The 25,163-nt window shown below is 36.6% G+C and overlaps 1 protein-coding gene across 1 annotated transcript in view; it reads right to left on the bottom strand.

Annotated features, from left to right (window-relative positions):
- Window positions 1-12,763, bottom strand: part of LOC131437235 (uncharacterized) — a 44,582-nt gene extending 31,819 nt beyond the window's left edge. The window contains exon 1 of the mRNA XM_058606442.1: window positions 11,475-12,763. Within this exon, the coding sequence (XP_058462425.1) occupies window positions 11,475-11,534 (60 nt within the window). The 5' untranslated portion in view covers window positions 11,535-12,763. The remainder of the gene's footprint in view (window positions 1-11,474) is intronic.
- Between the last annotated feature and the right edge of the window lie 12,400 nt (window positions 12,764-25,163).

The following is a 25,163-nucleotide window of genomic DNA, read 5'->3' as shown; positions in this document are numbered from 1 at the left end:
AAAATCAAAACTATTAATTGAAAGAATTTTTGGGGAGAAGAATTGCGCGCTAAATCGTATTCAGAGTTGGCAGCACCCTCCCAGATTTTATTGAAAAACAAATCCTACAAAAAAGTGTTGTTTGAGTGGTTTTTAAAAAATTAGTCAAGTATTTGAATAAAAAGATTGCAAAAAAAAAGTAATCCTAATTGACTTTTTCACTAAGTTCATATGAAGTTGTTTAGTTACGGTAATTTTGAATTTGTTGCTCAATTTTTTTTTCGAGTACTTTGCTAAGTTCATATGAAGTAATTGTAACTAATTAGAAACAAATTAGCAACAAATTATTCACTGGGCTTCGATTTGTTTAGAAGCATGTTTGAGAGGGGAGCTTCGCTAGCTTCAAATGAAATTAGCAAAGTATGCTCATGTCTAAACTTTAGGTTGGGCACATTTAAGGAAAAAATGTTATTTGAAAAGTTCTTGTCCAAACTTTTTTTTTCAGTGTAAATTCATCGAAAACTGAACCAATGAATTTTTCGAAATGTATTAGGTTTAAAGTACTATGTATTGTGGATGCAACGGCGAAGAAAAACTTATGTATATTGCCTATGAAATAAACGAATTTATGAAAAAAAAACCAACGAATGTCATAATTATCTCAGGATTCAATGAAACTCAATTTGTGAGAAAATAATGTCTAATATAGCAACTAAATACATTTTTATCAATCAAGAATTCCATTCAAAAGAGTTTATGTCATTAAACAAATATTGCATTATTACTTCTTTATTTTCTTGTTTAGTTCTGAGGAAAGATCGAGGAAAGAAATAACCACCTCCACATTAACTATTGAATATTGAATTTTTTGGGGGGGGGGGGGGGGGGGACCGACATACGTGAGCGTCAAAAATAACTCAATTTTACAGTAAATATTACTTATATTCCATTCTTTTCAAACATAATTTTAAATGTTAAAACATGTAAATTTACACGTTTGCTTGAAGTACGGGCGTATATTTATATCATTCTTGTAAAATTCTGTCGTTTCACGGATTACGTTCTATGAATTGTGTCATATGTAGATTTGGGTCACCTGTAAATTTAATAATTTTTTTTTCGATAAAATTACACTGAAAAAAAACTCTGTTTAGACAAGAAAAAGTTTTTTTCAAATAATTTTTTTCCTCAAAAGTCCAATTTAAATTTTTAACTAGGGTAGCTATATTGTAACAAAATTACATCCAAATCAATTTTTTTTTGCAAATCGACTTTACATTTTTAAAATCGATTTTTTTCAGTGTGTGAGTCGATTAGAATTTTTTCCATGTTTTTATTCGAAAACGACTATTTTTTTTCAATAAACAAGAATTTTTTGTATGATTCGTCAGTTTTCGACTACAGCCATTTGAAAAAAAAGGTAAATAAAGGTTTGGCCCTTTTCAAAAGACAGTCAAGATCATTTCTTGAGCAACAAAGTACGCAAAGTAGTTTGTTGTGACAAAGTTTTCATGTACAGTAAATTTCATTTAAATCTGAGAGGGTGCTGCCAACATTTGTTCAAGTTAGCGCGAAATTCGTCTTGAATGAGAATTTAACCACTTTCAGATCTTCTTCGTTGTTCAAATGGGTCTAGACATATAAGTTGACATCATCCTGAGTATGGCAGCTGATCCAAGAAATTATGCCAGGAAAGGTCTCTTAGTGCGAACCGAATAAATCATTTTTGAACACGCTCGATTCGCAAATTGTGAATGTGGACTAAATATATGCCAGGCGGCATCGTTGAAAAACAGTGCGACGAAACAAGGACCCATATTGCTACCTTGTGGAGCTTTTCATTTTTTATTCGTAAATCGGATAAGGAGCCTAACTGAACTCGTCAGACTCTAACACACAAGTTTGCGTAGGACTATTCATTTAAATACAGCTTTAGATCGATGTAAACCGGATCAGTTTGTAACCTGATGAAATTCACAAGTACTGAACAAAATTTGCGCGACCAACACTCCAACTACGAACCATGCCCGCGATGTTGACAACGACAGCATTGCTCGAAATTGTTATGCACAATAATTACATGCTTTCCCTTCTGCCCCGTCAAAACGAAGCGAACAACCCAAAGGCAGAATACTGATTACCATGGTCGTGATTTTCCGACTTCTGTGTCTTTCTCGTGGCTGCAATTTCTGATGTAATTCAAGGTCTTCCCCGATTCCAGTGCGTTCGAGAGTCAACTGCGACCGTGATTCCCGTGAGAGTAAGCGAGAGAGAGAGAGACAGACAGAGAGATACAACAGCTCGTTACGCATATATGAGCAGCAGTAAAGGCCCAAAAGGAGGAAGAGTGTAAGTGCCAAAGCGTGAGAACGGTAGAATATTCAAGGACAGAGTTGTTGGTGTTTTGGCGGTTGGTTGGTTGATTGGTTGGAGTTGGGAGCTTCGCGAGGGTGGTCCACCCTTCGTGGCCTTTCGTATCCGAATTTTCCGAAAGGGTTGTATGACGACACAGAAGCAGCACCAGGCTAGCAGCCTGTGAGTTCCGGTTTGTGCTTTCGTTGCGTTGAGGGTACTTGCTTCCAACAGGAATAGTAAAAGAATTAAACTGATTTTTATTTTTCCTGTCCCGAAAAACAAAATTCTTCTTTTGTGTCTTCCAGTTCTTGTTCGGAACAAAAAAAAAAGGTGAGAAGCGCAAACTGGGCTAATAAATCACTTCACGCACCGTGAATCGGGATGGGGATTCTTTCGGGTTAGGTCAGTTATTCCGGATTCTTTCATGTCCCCCTTTCTTCGTTGTTCCTTTGTTGATCACTATTTGACACACATGGTTGTATGTTACGGTTTATGGGCGAACCAAGACCAACTACAATAATAACAACAACAACAAAATGTATGGCCCTGGAAGATTCCCATGGATTTATGAAAACCGTGATTGCTTTATTGCTAACCTTTCCAATTTTCTACTGTTGTCCTATGTTTCCCATTTCATTCTTGACGACTATGACGTCTTTTTTGCTAGTATTGGTGCTTCTGGTGACGAAGAGCAAGAGCAGATTTAAAAGGGCTTCGGTTTGTTGCATTGGGAAATCCGAACGGCGGTGCGGTTCCGAGACAGCCAATTTGTGTTGTAAATAGTGCAACGATAGAAAAAAAAAGTTTCCATTCTCCAGAGCACTAAAACAACCTACAATGGGTGTGATTGACGAACATTACTGGAGGAGAGAGTTTCCTGTATAGAATTTCGTTTCCAATCAGGCCTATAAAAATTTTGCCTTGACAAAATTCCGTGACAGTTTTATTGCCATCCATCAGCAGTTTCAATCTACGAAAGTATGCAATAAAATTGAACGGCTTTTACCTACGTATGCTAATTTATCAATTGGAAGAGGCGTTAAGTGATTTGTGACCGCCGAGCGAGCCAAATCTCCCGGTTCTGGTGTCGAGTACCGATTTTCGGCGCCGAAATTGCCATAAAAGTAGAAGAAACAACACAAAACCGGGCCGGACGAGGGGGTATTGAACCTTTTGCACCAGGTTTTCGTGGGGAGTAAGATAAAACCGGGTGAAAAAGGAGGAAGAGCTAAGAGTGTGGGAGATCCCACTGTTAGCGCGTGTTCCCGGCCGTTCCGAAAACAAAAATTCCGACTGACGCGGTGCGGATTAGATGTGTCAATATATGGTTTGATGTGTGATTGATGCGTAGTAAAATCGAAGAAGATCGTATCGGATATTTTGATCGAAGTTTGCTTGAATCATCTTCGTAAAGAATACCACTCGGAGTCAAAGTTTTCTACTTTAGAGAGGCAACGAACACTTTCCGATTCTCAAAAAAACTAAGAAAAAATGATTTAAGAAAACACATCAAATACAGAAAAGATGACAAAATTAGGACCGACTCGCTCCGGTTTAGATTAAACTTTGCATTCGTCTTTAAGTTTGGAAAACAATTTGCTTGAATGGAAAACCCAATGCAGCTTGCTAACACTGTGCAAATCATGTCTGAATATCTCGAGAACGGCTACTTCTAGGAAAACTTTATTTCTATTTATTTGTCACTGAGGTCTTTTTACGCGGGTTTTTTCATGTGAATTTATCCAGTTTTCTTGTTTTGTCTTAGAAATGCATGAAACATCGAGATCTGTTGTTATCCCGATTTTTTAAAAGTCAAGTCTCTGATATTTAGAAAATTCGATTTTTTCACGTTATAGCAGAACAGGACTTTAAAAAAAAAAAATTCGAAATCCTGAAGTCGATTTAAAAAAAAATTGTTTTGAGATTACACCTGATCTGGACTTTTGGCATCGAACAATTTTTTTCTTCAGTTTTGCAGTTTTTTAACGCGAATTCCGAAATCTAAATTTTTTTAAGTTCCGAAATCGATTCGGCTACAGGAAATTTTAGCCTGAAATTCTGGAGCAGGACTACGGTGCTGAATGTTAGACTAGAATTCTGAAGCTGAATTTTGAATTCTTGTTATTTTTATTGGGTACTGAACATGATTCATTCAGGATTTTGGATAAAATTCCTAAAATGTATTATGTGAATTAATTTGGGATCAGGACTGTGGAATTTCAGGTTCAGCCTTGAAATCTAGTTTGATTTAGATTTTGGAAATGGAAACTGAATTCTGAACCTAGTTTCTGGAAATTAATTCTGAATTTGGATTCTGGATTTTTATTCTGGGCTTGGATTCTGGAAATTCTGTACCAGGATTACGGAGCTGAATGTTAGACTGAAATTCTGAACATGGATTTCTGGGCCTAAATTTGAGATTCTGGATTCTGGAAATGAATACCTGACCTGAGTTCTGAAACAAAACTCTGAACACATGGATCAATAAGTCCCGAGACTAACAATGGAAACAACATTTTTTTTGCAAATTTTTTTTTTATTCATCAACATAATCATCTTTTAGGGTGATACAATGGTTCCAACGTTTTTCCAATTTTTCAATACCATGTTTATAAAAAAACTTTCTTTCGCTTCAAAATAAGCTTCAGTTTCAGCGATGACCTCCTCATTTGAGCCAAATCTTTTTCCCTGGAGCATTTTTTTAAGATCAGCAAAGAGTCAGTAGTCACTGGGGGCTAATTCTGGCGAGTATGGGGTGTGGGGAAGCAGATCAAAGCCCAATTCGTTCAATTTCTGAATCATCGACTCGTTGCTGTTTTTGTTCCATCGAAAGCAATCGCGGCACCCACTTGGAAAAAACCTTTTTCATGCTCAAGTTTTCACGAAGGATAGTAAATACACTTCCATATGATATCTGTGTCATCTCAGCAATCTCACGGAGCTTCACTTTACGATCTTTCATTATAATTTTTGTCACTTCACTCACATTTTCCGGTGTAACGGCTTCCACAGGTCTACCCGAGCGTTCCGCGTCATTTGTGTCGGTACGACCACATTTAAACTCGGCGAACCACCGACAAATCGTTGCTTTTGATGGACAAGAGTCCGGATAACATTTTTCAATCCATTGTTTCGCTTGCACGGTGTTTTTACCCATTAAAAAACCAATGTTTTATCAAAACACGAAACTCGGTTTTTTCCATTTTTTAAACAAACTACAAAACGACTTTACTCCAACCTCGATAACTCAGCTGTTTCTGGTCGGATCGACCTAAAATTTTGACCCGTTTCAAGCAAAGGTTAGTACTCTAGAAAGACGTGGTTACTGGTTTACTACGAGCGCCATCTCTGCTTTAGTCTCGGGACTTATTGATCCATGTGTTACTTGATATTAATTCTAGATCGAATTTTGAAACCGAAATCTGAACCTGGATTCTGGAAATGAATTCTGGACCTGGAATTCTGATGCTGGATTCTGGACTTGCACCGACCGAAATGACGCTGGCTGACGGATCAAAATTTTGACTATTATACTACGAGAACGATATATTTCACTCAGTACTATAAAACCGTCGTCCACCTTACGATCGGTTGCGAGTATGCGTCAGTAGGCTAAAGGAAAGTAGACTGTGATCCGCCAGATGAAACCAATTCTGACTCAGGAATAGAATTATATATACCACAATTCAACACGTCTCCAACCGAAGCCAAACCAAGTGACCGGGCGTTGTCAAGATGAAAAATTACGGATTCTAGCCAAATCTTTAATTTCAACAGGTTTTCTATCATATCCTCCTTCAAACGAATGAGTTTCATCGATCCTCTTATGGTTTGACCAATCGAAAAATTTGTTCATGGGCTAACCCACTTGACCCACAGTTTGCTTATATGCTTTTTTTTTGAGATTACACCAGACCTGGACGTTTCATTTTTAAGACATTTGGCATAAAAAAATTGCGATTTCGGAAATCTCAAAAAAATTTCTTTGTTCCGAAATCGAACTTATCTCTTCCTAAATAACCTTAAAAACAAATCAATATCCAGTGGATAATTTGTTGCTTATTAGTTACGGTAAATTTTAATTTGGTACTCCATTTTTTTGCCTTTCTCATATATGTTAGAAAGGTTATGCAATCACTGTGAAAACCGACTTTTGAGCCGAGGCCCGGAGAGCCGAGTGTCATATATCATTCGACTCAGTTCATCGAGTACGCAAAATGTCTGTGTGTGAATGTGTATGTATGTGTATGTGCGTATGTGTGTATGCAACGTTTTTTTGCACTAACTTTTCTCGGAGATGGCTGAACCGATTTTTACAAACTTAGATTCGAATGAAAGGTCCCATACAAAATTCCTGAATATTAATCGGATCCGACTTTCGGTTCCGGAGTTATGGGGTAAAATGTGCAAAAAAAATTAAAATATGTGTCTTGTGGTCTCATACGTAAATAAAGAAAAGGGCGAAAAGTCATCAAAAGTTTTCTAAATTGACCTCAAATTTTCTCCAATTGATAGTTTTTATCAGTAGACGGTCAAGCAAACCGATTTCGGTTATTCTTTTAAGAATTGAAGAAAATTATTCTGAAGAATATCACAGTATTATATATGATAGTATGGTTGATATGAGAAAGGCATCATTACCCCACCAGGTGGATTAAAACAGGTTATTATTTTTCCTAGTACTTCGTTAAATTCAGATAAATTCATCGAAGCACTCTTCCTGAAAAACAAATCAAAACCCACTGGATAATTTGTTGCTAATGGTTTGTTAATTGGTTTCAAATAAGTTACGGTAATTTCGATTTTGTTGCTTAGGGTACTTTTTATATTTTTGAGTACTTCGCTAAGTTTATCTGAATTCAACGGAGCACCGCTCCTGAATTAACCTAAACACAAATCGAAACCCAGTGCGCAATGTGTTGCTAGTAAGTTACTAATTAGTGAGCTTAGCTCGAAAACAAATTGAGCAACAGGTTCCAAATTATCGTAAATTATTAGTAACTACTTAGCAACAAATTTACCACAGGATTTTTATTTGTTTTTAACCTTAGTGAAGTGCTTCGTTGTCGACGTATGAGCTTAACTAAGTATTCAAAAAAATTAAGTAACAAATCCTGAATTACCGTAACTAAATAGCGTAAACTTATCAACAACAAATCACCTACTGGGTTTCGACTTGTTTCTAAGCTTATTTAGGAGGGGTGCTTCATTACCTTCATGTGATATTTAAAAATAGATAAAAAATAAATTGAACAACAAATTCAAAATCTCCGTAACTAATTAACAACTAATTAGCAAGAAAACATTTACTGGGTTTCGGTTCGTTAAATTCACATGGACTTAGCGAAGTACTCAAAAAAAATGAGCCACAAATTTGAAAATGGCGTAGGTAATTAGCAACTAATTTTTCTCCAGTTTGCGTTATAATTGGCGATAACTGCTAAGTTCACGTTCGTGTTGATTTTAGTAAAAATGTAATATAAGCCGGATGGGTAATGTCAAAGACATAACTGAAGGGGACGTGAATACGAATAAAACTGACATACTTCGTTCACATTTCCGAAAATCAATAAATGTAAGTATTAGTTAAATGATTGTGTGAATTATGCTACTTTTAGTGCTTTACTTTGGATTTTTTTAATTTGCTTATCTACTATTAATCATTTCTACGATTTGGTTTCAATTTTCATTTTCTTTATTTCCTGGGCATAGTTTGATCGATTTTTTTCGTCAGTTTTCGTTGTAAAAAGCGCATCATTTGATCACCAGGATTATTTTTGGCATAATTTGTCTTATGTTTTTCCGAGAATAATTGACAACTTCTAAGATGGCGGCTAGGAGCATAAAATTTTAGTTGTGAAAGCAATGATTCATATTGTCAGGGTGGCAAGTGAAATGTCGATTTCAATTTCGTGGTTTTTTTTTGTGAGATAAAAATTTCCGGTTTTTGGAATTGTTAGGCTGTATAGTTTGCGACTTTCTCTATAAAAAGATATTAAAATTGCTGAAAAACCGACTATCGAACGGAGCTTCGGAGACTCATAGTGTTATATACCATTCGACTCAGTTCGACGAAATCGGAAAATGTCTGTGTGTGGTGATATTCTTTTCGATAAAGTTTAAGCACATCGGAAAAAGGTGCGCCCGGTGGTAAAATTTTTTTGATGCCAAAAGTCTTAGAATTGCATGAAATGTCACGTTTTAGTGTCATCTCGAAAAAAAACTAATTCACTTTCTGGGATTAACCTACTATATGTACATATGCTTAAGATTTAGCAAAACCGTTCGACTGCCACGATTTGCTCTTCTAAAAGTACGAGTTCTTCAAGATGAATTCTCCGCTGGTTTTTATCTAGTTTTATTTCCAAAAAGCCCAACTAATTTATCTTCTTTGAGAAATCCTACAATTGATCTTAAAACCACGAAGACTACAAAGAATTTTGAATAATTTTATTAAAAATTTTCCCGATGTGAGACTTTGCACATCAATTTTGCAAGTGTGTTGAATACTTATTCTAAAACTTAATAATAATCGAACTTGAGGTTTTGTTATTGATAACAACTGAGAAAGTTCTGATACTTCCTGATTGATTTAAAACTGCCTGCAAGCCCTTGAAAATCGTTAGATCAACATGAGGTTTTGAACCAAATTTCAATAGAATGTTCAATATAGAACCTGTCCGTATGTGACAATAAGTTGTTTCTATACCTTTACTGAACATCTCGCTTCCTATTTATTATTCAAAGAATCCCTTAGTAATATTATTGAAAACATGAGTTATATGAAAAAGGTATAGTACCACTAGGTGGACTAAAACAAGTTTTTTTTAAGGATTTACATACTCAGTAGTGGAAAATTTCCAACAGTTCCTTGGAAATATTTGAGTTCTTTTTGTCCCCATTTAGTTATCTACACCAGAACTTGAATTATGTACATTCATGAACTGGAATTGAGTTCAAGAGCGGAATCTGGGACTGATTCCGAATTTAGGTTCGAAATTTAGACCAAGAATTCATTTTATAAATTTAGTTGTAGAATTTCTTGAACTAAACCCATTTTCAGAATCCAAATTTCGGATTTTATTCTAGAACTGAATGCTGAGCTTGAGTTCCGAACTGTCTTAACTTAAGTCTTGACTTAAGGATCTGAGCACAGTTTTAAAATCTAGTTCCAGAACCCAAGTTTCTAATTCAATTCCAGCATGCAGGTTCGGAATTCTGAAACTGAATTTAGACATTGAATTCAGAAACTGAGTTCGGGATGTAAATTCTGGAAGTGAATTCAGGCAATAAATTATGATTCAGAAGTCAGTTCCAGAATACTGGTTTGAAATTCAGATCTGAAATTTTGTTCCTGAATCAGGATTTAGAATATATTCAAAAATTCATATCTTCTTTCAGCTCTCGATGTTCTCGATACGAATTCCAAACTTAAATTGAAGTTCTAAATTCAGTTCCAAAGCCTAGTTAAGAAATCAGTTCAAAAATTCCAGTTGCAGACTGAATTAGAATTCTTAATCTGTTTTTTGTTCGTGTTTTGGAACAAATCAAATACCCACTCAATTTTCGACATCTTCGTAGGAATCGAAGTGCTGCTCAGCCACTGTGTGGCCCATCGATGAGAACAAATGGTTGTCGGAAGGGGCCAAGTCTAGTGAATACGACGAGTGGGATAGTAGCTCTCAGACAAGTGCTTTGTTTGAACCGGTTTTGCTTCGTGTGCAGGTGCATTGTCGTTCGTCAAAATTACTGTGCCGTGTCTTTTGAAACCATTCTGGTCGTTTTTCTATCAATTTATGGTACAAATTATTATTAGAATTTAAGTGGCAATTATGTCACAAGTGGTGACATTTCAATCCACTTCTCGCCCAATTCGGTTAGTACCATTAAAATAAAATTTACACAACAACCGGCTGAAAAAGGCATTCGCGGAGACAACTGAAAGTGAATTTTGAATTATGAGTAGATTTTGTTTCTTCATGCTGGGATGTTTGAAATACTTAGCCTCTTTATTATTAATGTGAACAACAACTATTCTCAGCAAAATTGTGATTTTGAGGTGATCAATACGAATGGCACATATGAATTAGGATCTAATTTTTTTCGCTAAGTAAGATTAAGGGTCCTGTCCCGGAGAGGCGGTTGACCTTAGGTTTAATTGGAAAAAAAAATTCCATAATTCCAAACACAAATGTCTACTAAACAGTCAATGTATATTTGAAGTGTCCCAAAGTAAACACAACAAAGAAAACTAATTCATTATAAACTCATATGATTCCATAGTGAAGGGACCATCAGTAGTAAATGGATACTCCACTCCAGCTTGCTGTGATTCAAAATTACAAAATAATTGTTCCAATAAGCACATACCCCCCAATTAAACACGCGTGCTGCGATCAGGTTCGTAGATTTAAAACACAGCAGACTGGGCTGGGCTGCAGATGTTTTGTACGATTATGTGTATTGTTCTATTCAAAAACTGGACCACTTCCTCTTCTTTTCGCTAGGGGAGCGAGGAGAGAGAGAAAAACAATTCCAAAAAATAAATCATGGCGAGGGACGAGGAGCTGTGAAATCGCGGCTGACTGAGTGATGAGCAAAAGCACGTGCTTTTTCGCCATCGGTCTTCACTTCAGAGCTCCCTCAAATCGAAAACCGCATGGAGAGTCATAGAAGAGACCTCGCGAACGAACGAACGGCAGATAGAGAGTAAGCACATAAAATAATAGTCAAAGTCGAATGACAGTGGCAAAAAAACCGGCTTTTTCTACTGCCCTTGAACTTCGTTCTCCGTACGAGTGGCGGAGCGGATGCCGACATAGAAGAGAAATAGGAATTATTTATGTTTGGTGAATGTCTTGAAGCAAACAGTTTCCGGAAAAAGTTTTGCAACTGCACTCCGTTAAATAAAAGATAACATCCGTCTCGATCCGATGTATAAAATCCAGTTCAAGTCGAACATGTAAATGCATAACATCTGTCACTGCAGCTGCCAGCAAGGTGCTCTGGCCTGACGAACGATTCCGAAAGGCGTAATTGCGTTTACAAACGAAACATAGTATCAAGGAAATAAAATTCGGTAGGCAAAACTTTTGAGCCTGTAGTTGGTATGGTAGAAAAAAAAACACAAAATTACTTACGTTGTATTTGTTAAGTAGCACGTCGTGATACCCGTTGCTCATCTCTTCTAACTCGAACATTCTAACTGACAGGATCAAGATGGCTCATACACTTCCTCGAGTGTAAATATAATTTTCTGATTTATGGATGCACGATTTTTCCTCTGCCGCACATTAGCTCGCAATAAATTACTCTTATCTTCTGCACTTTCGCAAATCCCGGCAAAAAAAAAATAACACACAACACAGTAGATTAGCTCACGTTTCCCGGAAGGAGCACCGCTGCACCGAAGAGGGTGGGGACAGGGGGTTTGTGGTTGCCTAGTGACACTATCCTCTTCTGCTGCAGAGCGAGAGCGCGCGGGGGGATTTCCTGAGAACGGGTACTGAAATGTTGTGGCAACACACGGAGTGCCGTTCTTCGATGGCGGGAAGAAAACGGAAAGAGATCGCACTACTAGATCACATTGGAAAGATTATCCTTCTTTTCCTCCCCTTTTTTCGTAATCGACGACTGTTGTATGTCAAACCGGGGACAGGCAGCAGCAATAATAGCAGGGACACACTGCAGCAACAAAAAGGTTCGATTGGCCTTTCACGCGCACTACACACTTCTTGCGAACCACTCTCGTACTCGACTAAACTCCTGGAATGGAGGGAAATACAATTTCAACGAAGGTTTATCGTCCCTAGAACACAGCGACCGGCGCCTTCGAAGTGTTGGTGTCGCGCAACACAAAACCACAGTCGAACTCAAAATTCAAAATACTTCTTCCTGATTGGTTGTCTCTGTAGCATGAATCTGCGCGCTAGTGTTGGTGAGTGCCCTTAATCGACATTTCACTCAGAGTTGTACAATTTTCGTGTTCGTTCGTGCCCGTTCTCACCAGGTTTCACATGTCCTGACGAAATATTTCGTCACCACTTAATCGAATTTAATCACGCACATCTAATCGAAACCGTCGTCCAAATCTTTTTCACTGCAGTCACTTTTAACTTACGGGTGATGTGATTCTGTACTGTCAACGAACTGACATTAATTTTACCGGGACACAATGAAGTCAATTTCAAAATGGCGACCCGCCTTTCTGTTCACTCGAAGAGCACTTCGGCTGATGATCAAAAACCGGCAATCGTTTTTCTACGGTTGTCGAAATAGCGATCACACCCAAATTTGATTTCTTATGATGCACTACAAATTGACGAATCGTTGTCACTAATTTTTAATCGTCTAACTGCTAAAAAACTGCACAAAATTGAGTACAAAATAATTTGCGAGGGAAAAATGACTGAACGTGCTCCGAGCGCTGAGAACTGAGATACCTTTGTGTGAGGAATCGAACCGGACCGGCAGTCGTGGTTTCGGGTTCCCCACGTAAGCGCATAGAACGAATAGTGCCACACCAACACATGACGCTTTTGTTTGTATACAAACCCCTTGTTTTCTTTTTGCCTTTTGCATCATTCGCTGTGTTACGCGTTCACACACCGGTACCGATGTGGCTGTATTGGTTGTATAATGTTGAATACACTCCACCATGTATTGAATGGCGTGACGTGAGATTAAAGAGTGCACCAAAAGTACGAGTGAATAATGGAAATTTTTCAGCGTACACACAGAGAAATGGAGCATGTTTAAAATTACAAAACAGTTAGCAGATTTTCCAATTTGATTTACGATGATTTCTAGCTAGAATATGATTGTTTTGAACTAATTTCTCCGTTCAACATCAACAATGTTCTTTGTTTGATTTGAATCGAAATGTTGGTCTAGGCAAATGAAAAAAATGTTCTTGATCCACGCAGAGAAATGGAGCTTGTTGAAAATAACAAATCAGTTAGTTAGTAAGTTTCAAATCTGATTCATGTTAATTTCAAGCTAGAATATGATTATTTCAAACCATTTTCTACCTTTAAAGATTAAAGTGATACTACGACGAAGAAAAACTTATGTAAACTGCCTTAAGAAAAAAACGTATAATTGTTGCAGCTCCTTTTTATTGTGTATCAACAAAAGTAGAGTTGAATTTATTGGCAATATCTATGTTGATTCAATTCTGCTTTGCATTAATGTGAGAAAAAAATTATTCATTTTATTTGTGTAATGATACAACAACTTTATCATGTTTATTTCCTATAAACCAGAGCTCCTTTTCAACCGTGAATGAACAGAAAAGTTTTTTACGCATTTCAAAAGTCAAATTTTATCTGCTTATTTCTTTTTCTTGGGGCTTTTTCAACAATCCCAGCGTAAGTATTGATAATTGATATTATTAGAAACTGCATAACATTCCAAACGATTTCTTCACTACAAATATTCGATGCAGGTTATCTCTATCTGACCGGACTGGACGGGCAGCAAATTATTGGATACTATAAAACGTAATATTCCAGGGCTTGATTGTATGTTATGTAGATGTACCAAAAACGAGCCTTCAAATTATTTCAAAAGAAATAATTTTTCTTTTAAGAGCAAAACAAAATGATGATTTTAAAAAACAAAAGCTTAAGTTGAAATACTAATCTCTTTAAGTTAACATCTTATTATTTATTTCAACTGCCAGGTTTACAAATGCAAAGCACTACAAATATTATCTTTATCTAAAGTTAGTTCTTTTTAAACTAATTTTGCAAGTTGAATTTAATATGAATTTTTTTGTCAAGAAATTGACAGGATCGCACAAGTAAAATGTTTGTTGGTTTTATTAAAATATTTATTGAAACAATCTAATGCACTGAGAAAAATCAAATATTTAGTTTTGTTTTTCAAAAGCAACAGTATTTGCCATATTAAACCAAATTTACTTTTGTCACTATTTCGTTAAAATAAATCGTTGCGTGCAACCGAAGTTTAGTTATATCGTTTTCGGTTTTTGAACCAACACGCGGGCGACTCTGACTCCGAGTAAAACGAACACGAAAATTTTCAGAGCGAAACTACGCGATTGGGGTCCGAACTAGAGCGACCCCAGGTTGATAAAATAATGTAATGATGTGTAATGATACAACTAAGTTTACTGTTTAAATGAACCGTATTAGTTCATTTCGTATGAATCAGAGCAATTTTTCCCGCGCGAATAAACCAGAATTTCTTTTTCCTGTGGATGAAGTTTGTACGAATTTTATAAGTAAAATTTTATCTGCTTCTTTCATTTCTCTGGGAGGCTTTTCCACAATTCAACTGTATGTATTGATATTTATTATTTGTGGAAATTGCATAACGTTACATAACATTACATAAAACATTTTTTCTACAACACAAAAAATTTGATGCAGAGATTTAGATCGGACTGATGAGTTTTAAAGAAATCATTTTCTTATTAAAAATAAACAAAAATATTTTAATCTAGCGAACAAAAGCGTTAAATTAAATAACTAAATTTAAGTTCATTTATTTCAACTAAAAGTTTGTAAATTATAAGCGCTACAATTATAAACTCTGTTTATAGTTCGTACATTTAAAACTGATTTTTCATGTTGAATTTACTGTGAAATTGTTTGCCAAGATATTGACAGGAATGCACAAGTGAAATATTTGTTAGTTTTTCCTAAAATAGTGTTTGAAATAAACTAATCCACCGATAAAAAAATATTATCGTGTTTTGCCGTTTTAAGCAGCAATATTTCCTGTATCAAACCTGATTTTTAGTTGTCACTATTTCAATAAAAAAAAAATCGTTGAGAAAGACCCACATTTGGCTGTTTTTACAGTATTTTTCTCTGCGTGTAGGCCAATCTACGAGCTTGGTTACACCGTGAGAATTTTTTTCTGCCATTTTCTGTTAGTTCTTGTGGAACGGCGTTTTTGAAAACGACTTGTCACAGTAACTAAAATTTTCTGACTGACAGAAAAAAACAAATTTAGATGTCATTTGTTGTAAACGCGAATATTTTGGTGAACACTCTTAGGCTGTGAACCATTTCACGGTTAATTTTAACTTTTGGTTAAAATCTGACACTTGAGTGGTTATTTGGTGTCGAGTAGTTAAATTTGACTAAAACTGTGGCCCATTTAAAATTTGACGGATGGAAAGTTATTTGGGTTTATTTTCCACTGGAAATAATTTCAACTAAAGAATTAATATTAGAATTTTCATTGCGAGATTTTTGCAGTGTTGGAAAATAACTATCGATCTGTCAAAAAAAACCCTGCTCGAGAGCATGGGTTATTTTTTTTTTTTTTTTTCATAAATACGTTTATTTCATAGGCAATATACATAAGTTTTTCTTCGCCGTGGCATCCACAATACATAGTAGTTTAAACCTAATACATTTCGAATATCATATTAGTATGTTGGTACTCATTAGTTAATCTAAACACTGTTTTTATCAAGCGAGTTGCTATTTTAAATTACATTAAATAAAATACATTTATTTTGTACATGATCTTATAACTATTTCAGGATTGTTTGTATCAGTTCACCACTTATATTCAATATCCTATAGTTGGCTATTGGTTGAACTCATGGAAGAGAAAACAGTTTAACATAAAATAAAATTTAAATTGGAACTCCAATGGATTTAATGAAATGATAAAGAAGTTTCATGTATGGAAGGTCACGACAAGCAAGAATGTCGCGAACTGGGACATTGGATAGTCTACCTTGGGTACGCAAGGAATTTATTAGTTGAGATCTGACATCACGAAACTCCACGCATGTCCAAACAACATGGTCAATATCGCGGTAACCTTCGCCGCAAGCACAATGATTAGTCTCGGAAAGTCCAATTCGAAGGAGATGTGCATCTAACGTGTAGTGATTGGACATGAGTCTGGACATCACACGAATGAAATCTCTACTCACATCCAGTCCCCTGAACCATGCCTTTGTCGATATTTTAGGAATAATTGAGTGCATCCACCGACCCAGATCATCTTTATCCCAAGAAGCTTGCCAGCTGGCAAGTGTTCTTTGGCGAGACGCGCTATAGAATTCGTTGAAAGCAATCGGTCTCTCATAAATTTCACCCTCAATAGCACCACGTTTGGCTAAAATATCGGCTCTTTCATTGCCTGGAATGGAGCAATGAGCCGGAACCCAAACTATTGTGATTAGATAATTATTATTCAATATGTCGTTCAGACACTGTTTTATTTTACCCAAGAAAAACGGTTCATTTTTGCCAGCAGCGTTTGAGCGAATGGCTTCAATTGCACTCAGACTATCTGTGAAGAGGAAATAATGGTTTGGAGATAATGTGACGATTACATTCAAGCTATAATGAACTGCTGCTAACTCTGCTATATAAACAGATGCAGGTTCTTGAAGCTTGAATGAGGCCGAAACATTATTGTTGAACATACCAAACCCTGTCGCTTCTTCCATTCGCGATCCGTCCGTGTAAAACATTTTCTCAGAGTTAATATGCCTGAACTTACTTGAAAATATTTTTGGGATTTCCATAGAGCGTAGGTGGTCCGGGATTCCACGCACTTCGCGCTGCATGGATGTGTCGAAAAATAAAGTTGAGTCAGGTACATTTAGGAGGCTGACACGGATAGGAATATATCTTGAAGGGTTGATTTCCTGTGACATATGGTTAAAATATACTGTCATGAATTTTGTTTGAGATCGAAGCTCGACTAGTCGTTCGAAATTATTAATTACCATGGGATTCAGCACATCACATCTTATTAGCAGGCGTGATGAAAGCTCCCAAAATCGATCTTTTAATGGAAGAACTCCCGCCAGAACTTCAAGACTCATTGTATGTGTCGAATGCATGCAGCCTAAAGCAATTCGCAAACAACGGTACTGAATTCGCTCAAGTTTGATAATATGAGAATTTGCAGCGGAACGAAAACAAACGCATCCATATTCCATCACTGAAAGTATCGTTGTCTGATACAATTTTATTAGATCTTGCGGATGAGCACCCCACCAAGACCCTGTTATTGTTCGAAGAAAATTTACTCTTTGTTGGCATTTCGTTATCAGATACCTAATGTGTCCTCCCCACGTGCATTTGGAATCAAACCACACCCCGAGGTATTTGAAAGTCAAAACCTGTTCGATTATTCTTCCCATCATATGAAGCTGAAGTTGCGCGGGATCATGCTTTTTTGAAAAGACGACCAGCTCTGTTTTCTCCGCAGAGAATTCGATACCAAGATGAACAGCCCAAACGGACAATTTATCTAAGGTATCTTGCAATGGTTTTTGCAGATCAATAGCTTTGGATCCAGTAACTGAAACCACGCCATCATCTGCCAATTGTCTTAGTGTACATGGGGTTACTAGACAGCTGTCAATGTCATTCACGTAAAAATTATAGAGGAGCGGACTGAGGCATGAGCCTTGCGGGAGACCCATGTAGCTAATTCTGATTGTTGCCAAATCGCCATGTGAAAAATGCATGCGTTTCTCTGACAAAAGGTTGTGCAAATAACTATTTATAACCGCTGGGAGTCCATGTTGGTGGAGCTTGTCTGAAAGAACATCAATGGAAACTGAATCAAATGCTCCTTTAATGTCTAAAAATACAGATGCCATTTGTTGCTTTTGAGCGAAGGCAATTTGGATGTCAGACGAAAGTAATGCAAGGCAATCATTCGTCCCTTTATTTCTACGGAAGCCAAACTGAGTATCTGACAACAAACCGTTCGTCTCGACCCAAGTGTCGAGACGTCGTAGAATAATTTTTTCGAACAATTTTCTGATGCAGGACAACATCGCAATGGGTCTATATGAGTTGTGATTGGAAGCTGGTTTCCCCGGCTTTTGAATGGCGATAACTTTCACTTGTCTCCAGTCAGGTGGAACAATATTTTGCTCAAGAAACTTGTTGAACAATTCCAACAAACGTCTTTTTGCGAGGTCGGGCAGATTCTTCACCAAGTTGAATTTAATTCTGTCCAATCCAGGAGCGTTATTGTTACAAGACATGAGTGCTATGGAAAATTCCATCATTGAAAAGGGGCTATCAATGGAATCATCATTTGAAGAAGACTCCCTAACAATGCTATGCGTAGGAACGGAATCTGGACAAACTTTCCTCGCAAAATCAAATATCCATCGATTCGAGTACTCCTCACTCTCATTTCCTACGTTACGATTCCTCATTCGTCTGGCCGTATTCCAAAGAGTGCTCATTGAGGTTTCTCTTGACAAACCTTCCACAAAATGTCTCCAATAGCTGCATTTCTTAACCCGAAGTATGTTCTTGTACTTGGTTTCTAAAACCAAGAATTTTTCAAAATTCTGAGGAGTTCCTCCTCCTCGTTTTAAAAACGTCTTGAAAGCATTTTGTTTCGCGTGTTTAGCATCTGAGCACTCTTTGTCCCACCAAGGATTTGGAGGTCTTCTGTTAGACGATGGACCAAGAAATCGTTTGGTTTGGGCTTGTTCTGCGGCCTCCAGAATCGAACAAACGAGGAATTCATATTCTTCAAGTGGGGGAAGCTCTTCCATTGAAGTTAAGACACTTGAAATATTACTTTGGTATTTAATCCAGTCAATATTTTTTGTCAAATCATATGGAATATTAACTGAATTAGCAATGCCTTTGTTACTGCTAATTGAGATGATGATTGGTAAATGATCGCTACCATGTAAATCAGGAAATACTTTCCAGGTGCAATCTAGTCGAATTGAAGTCGAACAAAGAGATAAATCTAATGCACTTGGACGTGCAGGAGGTCTTGGGATCCGTGTCATGCTACCCATATTTAGTACCGTCATGCTAAAATTGTCGCAAATATTATATATTAGAGATGATCTGCTATCATTGTAAACGGAACCCCACATCATTCCGTGCGAATTGAAATCTCCTAAAATCAAACGTGGAGCAGGAAGGGCTTCGACAATTTCATTAAGCTGTCGTTGTCCAACTTGAGCTCTTGGAGGAATATATACCGAAGCAATGCAAATGTCCTTTCCTTTAATGTTTATTTGACAAGCAACAACTTCTATACTAGAAGTCGAAGGAATGTTTAATCTATAAAAGGAATAACATTTCTTAATTCCTAAAAGCACTCCACCATACGGGGAGTCTCTGTCGAGACGTATAATGTTAAAGTCATTAAAATTTAAGGCTATGTTTGATGTAAGCCATGTTTCGCACAAAGCAAATACATCACATTTTTGACTATGCAACAAAACTTTAAATGAATCAAGTTTTGGCATGATGCTTCGACAATTCCACTGCAGGACAGTGATTGAATCATTTGCGGCGGATGATAAATTATCCATCAAATGATACAAAACCTGTAAGAGCTGGCCATTGAGCTGATAACTGTTTCAAAAAAGTTCTAGCTATTGGAAGGAATGCTGTTATGATGGTCTTTAGAGGTTCAGAAATATTGAATGCAGCGAAAATCCATTCTACAATTTCCGAAAATTTCAGTAATCCTGTTGGTGAATGTGAAATGGAGCCCACTGGATTATTGTCTTTTCTTGAGCTAGTTCCTGGATTGGTTTGTGAATTTGACAAACCAGGAGGCACAGTTTTTGGTTTTAAATTTGGCTTTTTAGCTTTAACACGGGGATCTTTTTTTGAAGGTATAATTTTAGGTGTCTTTTTTGGTATTTTGTGGTTTGTTAATCTCCTCTTAACAGACCCTTGAGGAGTGACAAACGAGGTATCTTCACTATTTCCGTCAGAGTCAGATTCCTCTGGCTCCGCAAGATTTGAAAAACCGTTTTCGGTTTCCAAAGGGGAGACATGTATGACCGTTTTGAGCATTTCTGCATATGTGCGCTTAGACCGTGCTTTTAAAGAAAGCTTCATTTTGTCTTTACGCAGCTTAAATGCAGCGCACACTGAAAGATCATCATGAGGGCTTTCCCCACAATAAACACATTTTTCAACATCTTTATCGCAAAGATTATCCTTATGAGGCCCTTGACATTTGATACATTTGGACTTATTACTACAGTAAGTAGCTGTATGTCCGAATTTTTTACAGTTCGTGCAATTCATAACATGCGGTACGAAAAGCCGAACAGGAAGACGAATTTTATCGATATAGACATGGCTAGGCAATGCAGATCCGGCAAATGTTACGCGAAACGAATCTGAGGGACGATAAGACTTTTTTCCATCGACAATAGATGCTGAGTACAATTGTTTGCACTCGAGTATCTTAACTCCCTCAAGCATGGTGTTTTTAAAACGGCCAACTCCATTTTTAAGTAAATCATCTGCTGTCAGACTTGCTTCAGTCACAACACCGTCAATTTCTACCTCCTTCGATGGAATGTAAACTCGATATTCAATAGCAAATAATTTACAGGTTACAATATCGTTTGCCTGTTTCAAGTCGTTAACTACAACTCGAATTTTATCTCTATTAACCTTACAGATTTCTTTAACTTCAGAGAAATGTGATGTCAAATCCTTTGTAATTTGCATCAAGTTTAAAATCTTTTCTTTTTTTCGAAGATAGACTATCCATGGCCCAGTGGTACCCTGTGGATAATGTTTAGCCCTCGGAGTATTTAAACTTTTACTAGTATCCGGAATCGGATTCGGATGATCTTCCATGAGATCATCCATTACATTAAATTTTTTTTGTAAATTAATAATACCAAAATAAAAACTTATGTTTAGTAAAATTTCAGATATAAGAAATAAAAAATAAATTAAATTAAATCTACCTTGTAGCTGATGTCTCTGTTCCTTTATCGTGAAGAACGACGTGAAGCTCTTCCAACGATTTCCAATTGGCAGTCTTTTGCTGTTTCCAATTGGCAGTCTTCTGTCGTTTACTGCTATCTCAGTTGCTCTGCCGTCGTTGTGAACACCACTGCACTTGCTGTACCTGACCCCAGGTACAGTGCTTTTGCTCTTGGTGGCGATCAAATGCGATGCTTGCAGTGTAGCACCTCGCGATATATGCCGTCTCTTTTGATCCTACGCAGCGTACAAATTCTGGTACCTGGTAGATCAGCACTGGGTTGCTTTAGCACCTCTGTGCCTTTGCACCCCTTCGTCTTCGCACCTTTATGCGATGGCACCTCTGTGACTCGTCACTTCTATGCTCTCGCACCTCTGTGTCTCTACACCTCTGTGCGTATGAACGGGATGGCCTTCGTTGCTAGCTTTCCAGTCGGGAAACGCCCCGAATATTGCGTTTGCTATGGGCAGTTTAACTACCTGAAGCTTAGAATTGTCTCGGTAGCAGCCGTTAACTCACGAGCCAGTACAATCGAAACACAACCTCTTCGCTTGAATGGTTTTTACTGAATGAGCATGGGTTATTTTTGACAGATCAAATTAACCACTCGAGTGTCAGATTTTAACCAAAAGTTAAAATTAACCGCGAAATGGTTCACAGCCTTAGTAAAAGAAACAAATGAAAGAATTTTCTGAAATAATAACAGAATGTTGTGACTAGAAATTACGTGAATTGTTATCGGACGATCAATCGTATTGGGCAAATATAAATACGCTCCAACAACGGTGAAAAAATAGAATAGAACAGTACAATCAATGCAAAATATTGTTGTCAAACATTCGAACATTCGTTACACTTTTCGAACTAATCGATTTGGTTTGATAAGCCTTCAAAATTTTAATAAACTGACGCATCTATAATCCACTTTCAACGATATAACTAAATATATTAGAGATGGGAAACTTATCGATATTTATCGATAATATCGATATTACCACGATATCGACGATATCGATAATTCAGAGAATTGACACAAAATATCGATATTCGATATTGCAACCATGGAGTTAAGTAAAATTATAATTTCATATTATTACTTCGCTCGTGTAGTTTTTATCTATTATTAGATATTCAGGCTATGTTAAAAAATACGTAAATCAAATCTTACCTAAAATCAAAGACATCATATTAACTAGATATTCAGCTCTCACATTTCACAAACAAATCATTGGCAACATCCTTTTTAGCGAGCATGGCACCCTCAGGCGAGTCCGCATTGAATCTCATACATAGAAGTAGAAGAGAGAAATGTCAAATTCGTTTGGCGCACACTAATAATACGCGCCCATACAATTGACATGATATGTTGAATGTGATGCCGTGCATGGCGTTACTGGACTGAAGATTAATTTCGCTCCAAGCTGACAGAGTCTGCTAAAATTGACTTCCTGCACGCAACTCTTCTGAAGGGCGAACAATACTTAATGTTAAGTATTCTGTTGGCAGCGTGTATGCTAAGTATTGAGCAAGCACCAGAGAAAACAGATATTTTCTCTTATTGGGAAAATTACACAGAAATTTATTGCACAGCGTCTTTTGATAATTCTAGCAACATCAGTTGCCGCCGAAAGAGTCAATTCAACAGCGGGAAACACGGCTTGTTTGAGTCCAGGGATTTTTCAATTTTTGAAAATGTAATATGTTCGTCTGTGAACCTAGAATTAATTTTTGCAATCAAATATACTTTCTTGTTTTAATAAATTTTGATTACCCTTGTGTCAAATATCGATATTTATCGATAATATCGATATTGAATTGCGATATATTGATATTATCGATAACTGATTTTATTCGATATTTCCCATCTCTAAAATATATTATATATCAATATGAGTCACTCTTGCGATTCACAAGGGACAACTCAGTAACATTGGGGTGGCAAAAAAGGTTACTGATACATGACAGCTTTCCTAATCAGTACACTGAATCAAACAACCCCAAATATATAAAACATTTCTCCATATAACTAAAAATACAATCTATTACTGGTTTGAAAGCGAATACATCGTTAAATAAAAAATCCCTTTCGATATAAGTACATAGGAAATTTGTTTTCAATCCATAGTAAAACTCTAAATATTAACGCAGAACGAAACGAATTCATTGTATTGCTAATTTCAGAATTTTGTTCACATTTCCGTAAAAAGTACTACAAATACTTGATATTAGAAATCAATCAATCCATCCATGCACACTCAAATTTTATTGCTGAATCTCGGCGAAATAATTGCCGAGATTTGCACAGCCGCAGGCTCGGTAACCGTCTCGACATAATGTATAATTGCTGAGATTTTCGACAGTCCTGAATCCTGATCTTCAACTATTACCGAACTTGTCAGCAGCAGTTTTGCTGTTGGTTCGGCAAAAGCAATCGGGATCGAATCATGGATCACCGAGTCATCAGTAATCGAGTGTAGAAAGAATGTTGCTTCATTATTGCACGAAAACCTCATCATGAAAGCCTAGTTTAAGGAATGAGTATATTCTATTGATGTTCACTCGTGTTAAAAAAAATCGGATCCCGAAAAGAAATATCACACATAAAAACATTTGTTTCTAGTGCTCGCCCTACCTGGAAAAAGTATATATAAAAAGAACATTTTGATTTCACTTAGCTTTTCACGTACTACTGAAATCTCTTTCATTTAACAAATTCGTATATATTTTTCAGCTCCATGAGAAATGGCGACGTCCGGTGCTGTACAAAATCGATAGGTGACATTAGATGACAAGTGTCATGCCGAATTTCAGTAAAAGCTAACACACTGTTCGAAATCTCGGCAAACGAATTCGCTGATTTTGGTATATTTGTTGTTTACGGACAAGTTCAGTAACATGTTATGCCAAACTTTGGCAATAAAGTGGGCTCTACCGACATATCAGGAGTTTACAATACCGAATTTCGGTAATGAGGCCATGAGCATTACTGAGCAATCAGTAAAATTTCGTGTTGCCGATCTAATCCGGCATTTCATTATGCCGAGCTCGAGAATCGGTTGAGGTGTGTGTATTCAGGTTTATGATGATGATGATTTCCGATTCCAGTGGTATAAACAAAGATAAACTCAAGATTACAATGTCCCATACAGTCCATCAAAAAATGTTCGATCAGTGAACTTAGTAATAATGCAGTTTTGTTGACCTAACGAAGGGTCAAGCGTCATAAACATTGGAAAACGACGGTAAAATTCCATAGCAACAACACAAGTTTGGAAGGTTGTAAACATACCGCTCACAATATTTTGTTACTTCCACTTTACTGTTATGTTTACATTCACTTTAATGCCTCGTAAGATAAGAATATAACAAATCAAATAGATTCTTAGTAATAACTCTAATTGATTCTTACTTTCCTATTTCAACATCCACTCGATATGTAGCAAAATATCGCGATTTCTTTCATATTGCATCTTAAGATTAATTCTACATAAACAAACATTGTTACGACGCATGTAGCGATTCGACACCTGTTGTTTTGTTTCTAATAATAATTGAACTGCAACTTACGGTGAACCGATATCATTGAGGGGTCCAATTTGAATGGTATATGAAAAATCATAGACTATTCCATCTTGAGTTTATCTTTGGTATAAATACGCAATATCATGTCAATTCATTTTCAGAAAAGTTGAAAACCATTTTACACTTTTAAATGTAAACTTTGAACGGTTTGTTATTATGATTGTCGTGTTGGTTACGATATTTCATTTCTTTCAAGAAAACAGCACCTAATATAAAAATACTTTTAAATGTAAACTTTGAGCGGTTTGTTATTATGATTGTCGTGTTGGTTACGATATTTTATTTCTTTCGAGAAAACAGCACCTAATATAGAGAAAAGTTCCCACCTCTAAGTGGGCATCATGCTCAATTAGTTTTGACATTTCTCGGTTGATTTTAAAAAAGGGCGTATAAGCAAGTGACAGTTGCTCTTTGTTTACTTTCTCTTCTATTAATTACCAAGCGGTTTCTACGTTTATCACTCAACTGATACCCGAAACTTTCGACTTTCAAACAGAATAGTGATATCA

The sequence above is a fragment of the Malaya genurostris genome, chromosome 1 (genome assembly GCF_030247185.1).
Source record: "Malaya genurostris strain Urasoe2022 chromosome 1, Malgen_1.1, whole genome shotgun sequence".
Classification (NCBI taxonomy): Eukaryota; Metazoa; Arthropoda; class Insecta; order Diptera; family Culicidae; genus Malaya; species Malaya genurostris.
Note: the sequence above shows the minus strand (reverse complement) of the source record. Positions and strands in the feature narration are given on the sequence as shown.